The sequence below is a fragment of the Vicia villosa genome, linkage group LG1, assembly GCF_029867415.1.
Source record: "Vicia villosa cultivar HV-30 ecotype Madison, WI linkage group LG1, Vvil1.0, whole genome shotgun sequence".
NCBI classification, from domain to species: domain Eukaryota; kingdom Viridiplantae; phylum Streptophyta; class Magnoliopsida; order Fabales; family Fabaceae; genus Vicia; species Vicia villosa.
Window position 1 is genome coordinate 10,791,436 of NC_081180.1, and position 5,126 is coordinate 10,796,561.

The 5,126-nt window shown below is 36.4% G+C and overlaps 1 protein-coding gene across 1 annotated transcript; it reads left to right on the plus strand.

Annotated features, from left to right (window-relative positions):
* The first annotated feature begins 529 nt into the window (after positions 1-529).
* LOC131601038 (zinc finger protein 2) lies at positions 530-1,833 on the plus strand. Its single transcript, XM_058872753.1, has one exon. The coding sequence runs from the start codon at positions 815-817 to the stop codon at positions 1,358-1,360; it is 546 nt and encodes a 181-aa protein (XP_058728736.1). The 5' UTR covers positions 530-814; the 3' UTR covers positions 1,361-1,833.
* Positions 1,834-5,126: the final 3,293 nt, after the last annotated feature.

Here is a 5,126-nt window from a genome sequence, read left to right on the forward strand (position 1 = left end):
TTATTATTATAAAATAAACAATAAGGGCCACTATTAACATTTTTAAAGGATTATATTAAACTAATTTAATAAAAAGTTAGTTTTTAAAAGTAAACAATTGTCATAGAGATAAGATGGAAAACTAATTAAAATATATATTTTCAAAAATTATGAAACACAATTTTTTGCATTTTTTATTTTAATTAAAAAATGTACATATTATTCACTTCAAAAATTTAATATCTTTTTGAAAACTTTTGAAATTAGCATACATTTTAAAAAATAAAAATATTTTCACAAATAAACAAACTCTTAATTTTTTATGGATTTCTCTTAAGGCATTACTAATAAACATTAATCATATGAAACTAGATTTAAATCCCTTAAACTATATCTTATTTAAATCTCAGAAAATATTTTACCGTCTTTGAATTAATCTCTGCAATTATACGTTGAATATACCTAGTTTATATTAGAAAAATCTTTGACAAAATTAGACACAATCATTAAAAATTAATAGAGCATTATTAGTGTTAATAGTATTTTAAACTTAGTTTCCATGATCGACCGACAAAGGATCCAAACTGTGCCATTAATGAAGGAGACAAGCTCTTAGGATCTCCACTGAAGTTGCAGATATATGTCCCTCCCTCTTTCTTTTTCTACTCTCTTCAAGGAACAATCAACCTTTAACTTAAGGGTCTCTCTTCAACATTTTCCTCCATATATAACTACTCTTTCAGTTTCATCTTTCAAACCACAATAACACTTTCAACTACTTACTCCTCTCTCTCTCTCCTCTCTCTCTTTCTCTCTCTTGATATATTTACTAGCTATGAATAATTTTCATCCTAATACTTCTCTTCACTTAATCAACCAACCAGAAAATGATAATCATCATCATCATCAACATCACCATCATCATCAACAACATCATCATCTGAATCTAGATCTTGTTCTTGAACCATCTTCTTCATCATCATCCTCTTCACCTATAAGCTCAATGGAGCAAAGGATATTCTCATGCAACTACTGTCAGAGAAAGTTCTACAGCTCTCAAGCTTTAGGAGGCCACCAAAATGCTCACAAACTTGAAAGAACACTTGCCAAAAAGAGTAGAGAGATAACCTCAGCCATGCAATCTTACAATGAATTACCAGAACACCCTTCAAACTATAGCACTTTTGGTCATGGAAACTCTCATCTTGACAATAACCATGGACAAGGAGGTCATTTGATGAGGTATGGTGGAAGAAAAGAATTTAGTTATGGTAATTCTAAGGAAGGTGTGAGTTCTTCTTCTTGGTCAAGGGGTTATAACACTCCTTCTGAACATGTTCAGGAAGATATTAACCAACTTGACTTGTCCTTAAGGCTTTGAGATGAAACAATGCTTCAGTTACTATAATTAAGAACAAGGTTGAAATAATTACTGAAATTAGAGACAGAAAAAATAAATTTAGCCACGTGTCGAACACTTATTTCTGTCTCTAAATTTCTTAAGCTAATTCAACTGATTTGATTCGAAGGTGTAACAATTATTTGAAGTGTCACTTTTTAGAAGAATTTGAGTTTCAGGTTACATATAGATTAGTTTGGATACTAGTATGTTAAAATTGTTTATCTTTATGGTTTCTTTGTATGTTTCTGTAGTAGTGTAAGCATGGTAGAATTTCTATATTGTTGAAATCTGAGATGTTTTTAAGAGAAAATTAGGTTTTGTTAAAATGAAGGAATAGCAACTAGCAAGTACTGTAAAATTAGGTTTTACATAAGTATATGTATATTTCAATTATCAAAACCTATATTTTGTTGCACGATATATAAGTGAGGAGACTCGTATATTTGTTAAGATGTCCGGTTAATCATGGTTTCAAACCACTTATGTGATATTATTTAGGTGTTTTAGACTTCCCTAACAATCTAACACCTATGAAGTATGAACACAACCCAGGCCACATGAACATCGGGCACAACATTGACACTGACACGCTTTTTTTTAGAGGTGTTGGTGTAACATAGTCTAACACTGATATTAGAACCAATGATTTGATAGTGTTATTAGAACCAATGATTTGACTTAATGGTTAATGGACTCTTTGTATCAAAACTCTTCTAAATAATTTGACTCTTACTTGAGTCATCTCTAGGAGCAATGTTGCTGCTGACTACTGAATAATGCATACTAGGATTGGTTCAATTGTGATTTTATGCAGAAAATAGTATACACGTACAGACTTTTAGAGAGTTTATCACCACATGGTGTTGTTGGTGGAAATTAAAGATACCTTTGTTCAGTACTTGCATTTCATTATTGATACAAAGCAATTATATTGTCTCCTTCACAAAAAGCCTTTTATAGTTTCTGACATGCATTTCTTTCTTGTAAACTTGAGAGGCCAAAAATGTATTATTTTTCCTTTTGTTACCAATCAAACTCCTCAACAAGAGCTTCACAAATGGAAAGGTATAAGCAAATTGTACTAATAAGCTTCTTAATATGATTTGCTTCATAAATAATTACCTACTCACACATGATAGGTACAATTTGAATTTCATTGGAGAATCATGGAAGATAGTGATTCTTTCTCAGGTAAGGGCTTCTCACTTACACCTATCGCGGTTCGCAACTCTTTTCTTCCTCTGAGAAAATCTGGTAAGGTTGGAATTCATGAAAAAAAGAAGGGGGGGTTTTTTGAGAGGGTCCAGTGGAGAGTCATCTGATTCTGTGGATTCAAATTTTGGGGATATTCCGGACGTTGATGTTGTAAGGGGCAATAATAGATTCAGGGCTAAGGAGAGGGATTCAGTAGCGACAAAATTATGGGAGAAAGCTGTTGGTTTTGGGGTTCAAGGTGGAGGCTCGAATTTGGTTATGATTGAAGCAATGAGAGTCTTAGAGTCTCGTGATGGATTTGCTGAAGGTCAGAAGGAGGTGCATTCAAAAGGTTTCTTATGAATATTGTTTCATTCAATATTCGGGGGGCGGGAACTGCGATGAAAAGGAAGTCGTTCGCTCAGTTTCGTCGAAGGGAGAATTTTCACTTCTGTTTTATCCAGGAAACTAAACTTTCTCAGATATCGGCTTCCGTGGTTTTTGAGTTGTGGGGAGGCACAGATGTAGAATGGTCTTATAAAGGGTCTTGCGGGAGTTCAGGTGGGATTATTCTGTTATGGCAGTCAGGACTTTTTTCTTCCTGTTTCAGTTTTGAAGGCGAAGGCTATGTGGGAGTCAGTGGTTATTTGAATGGACAATTGACTTATTTGGTTAGCATTTACTCGTCTTGTTCCTTTTCTTTGAAGAGACGATTTTGGAGAGAGTTAGAGGGCTGTAAGTCAAGATTTCCGGTGGGAGAATGGTTAGTTGGCGGTGACTTCAACGCCATCCGAGATGTGTCCGAGCGAATGAGCAGTAGTGGGGTAATCAATAATAGGGAAATGGAGGAGTTTAACAACTTCATAGGAAATTTGGATTTGATTGAACCTCCATTACTTGGGAAGAAATTTACTTGGTTTAGCCCGGACGGTAAAATTCTAAGTCGTCTGGATAGATTTCTTATTTCAGAGAAGTTGATGGAGGATTGGAAGGTGGGAGGTCAAGTGGTTGGTATGAGAGGTTTGTCGGATCATTGTCCAATTTGGCTCAAATCCGATTTGTTGAATTGGGGGCCAAAACTTTTTAAGTTTTTCTCTTGTTGGACTAAACATGAAGGCTTTTTAGAGTTTGTGGAAAAAGAGTGGCTGGATTTGACGGTTCAAGGGAAGGCAATCTACTCTTTCAAAGAAAAGCTGAAATTGTTAAGAGGATCTCTTAGAAAGTGGAATGCGGAGGTGTTTGGCTTCTTAAACCTTGAAGTGGAGGATGCCATTAAAGAGGTGGATATTTTGGATAGTGTAGCGGCGGATGGGAGTGTGGGGGAATTGGAGGGTTTGGCGGCTAATCGTTCCTTGGCTAATTCAAAAGTTTGGGATTTGATGCGGGCTAAGGAGGGTATTTTAAGACAAAAGGCGAGAGCATTGTGGCTTCAGGAGGGGGATGCCAACTCTAAATTTTTTCATAGGGCGATAAAACAAAGGGTGAAGAGAAATTCTATTCTAGGCTTGAACTCTCCAAATGGGTGGATTGAGGATGTTGATCTAGTGAAGGAGGAGATAGCGGAGCATTTTAAGAAGAGATTTTCGGAACCGAGTCAAGTTAGACCTAACTTGAATGGTATTTCTTTTAATTCTTTATCGGAGGAGGAGGCCAATTCTTTGGAAAAGCCTTTTCGGAAGAGGAGGTGAGGGAGGTCATTTGGAGTTGTGATGGTGATAAGAGTCCGGGTCCCGATGGGTTTACAATGGGTTTTCATAAGTCCTGCTGGGCTTTCCTTAAGAAAGAGATTTTGGACTTTATTAATGAATTCTATATCTTTGCTAGGCTTCCTAAAGCGGTCACGGCTTCCTTCTTGGCGTTGATTCCTAAGATTGATCACCCTTTTTCTTTGAATGACTACCGCCCGATTTGTCTCGTGGGAAGTATGTATAGGATTTTGGCTAAGCTTTTGGCTTCTCGGTTGAAACTGGTTATCCATAATCTTGTCTCAACAAATCAATCCGCTTTTGTTCCTAAAAGAAATATGATGGATGGGGTGCTCATTTTAAATGAGTTGATGGATTATTCAAAGCGTTTTAAGAAGAAGTGTATGATGGTTAAGGTGGATTTCAAAAAAGCGTACGATTGTGTTTCGTGGGACTTTCTTAGCTATTTGATGCGAAGAATGGGATTTGGGTCCAAGTGGCAGAGTTGGATCCGTGCTCTTATTTTCTCTAACTCAATGTCTATTCTTGTCAATGGTAGCCCGACTCGGGACTTTGTGGTCTCTCGAGGTCTTAGGCAAGGTTGTCCGCTTTCTCCGTTTCTCTTTTTATTGGTAGCGGAAGGCCTTACGAGAATGGTTAAGAAGGCTTCGTCGATGGGAGAATTTAGGGGGTTCCCTTTGGATTCGAATCATTCTCTAGAAATTCTTCAATTTGCAGATGATACGGTTTTAATTGGTGAAGATTCGTGGACTAATTTATGGTCTTTTAAGGCAATTCTTCGGGGTTTCGAGCTTGTTTCGGGTTTAAGGGTAAATTTGTCTAAGAGTAAGCTTTTTGGCATTAAC

Excerpts from the sequence above, each read along its gene's own strand:
- LOC131601038 (XM_058872753.1), top strand. The coding sequence starts at position 815 with ATGAATAATTTTCATCCTAATACTTCTCTTCACTTAATCAACCAACCA.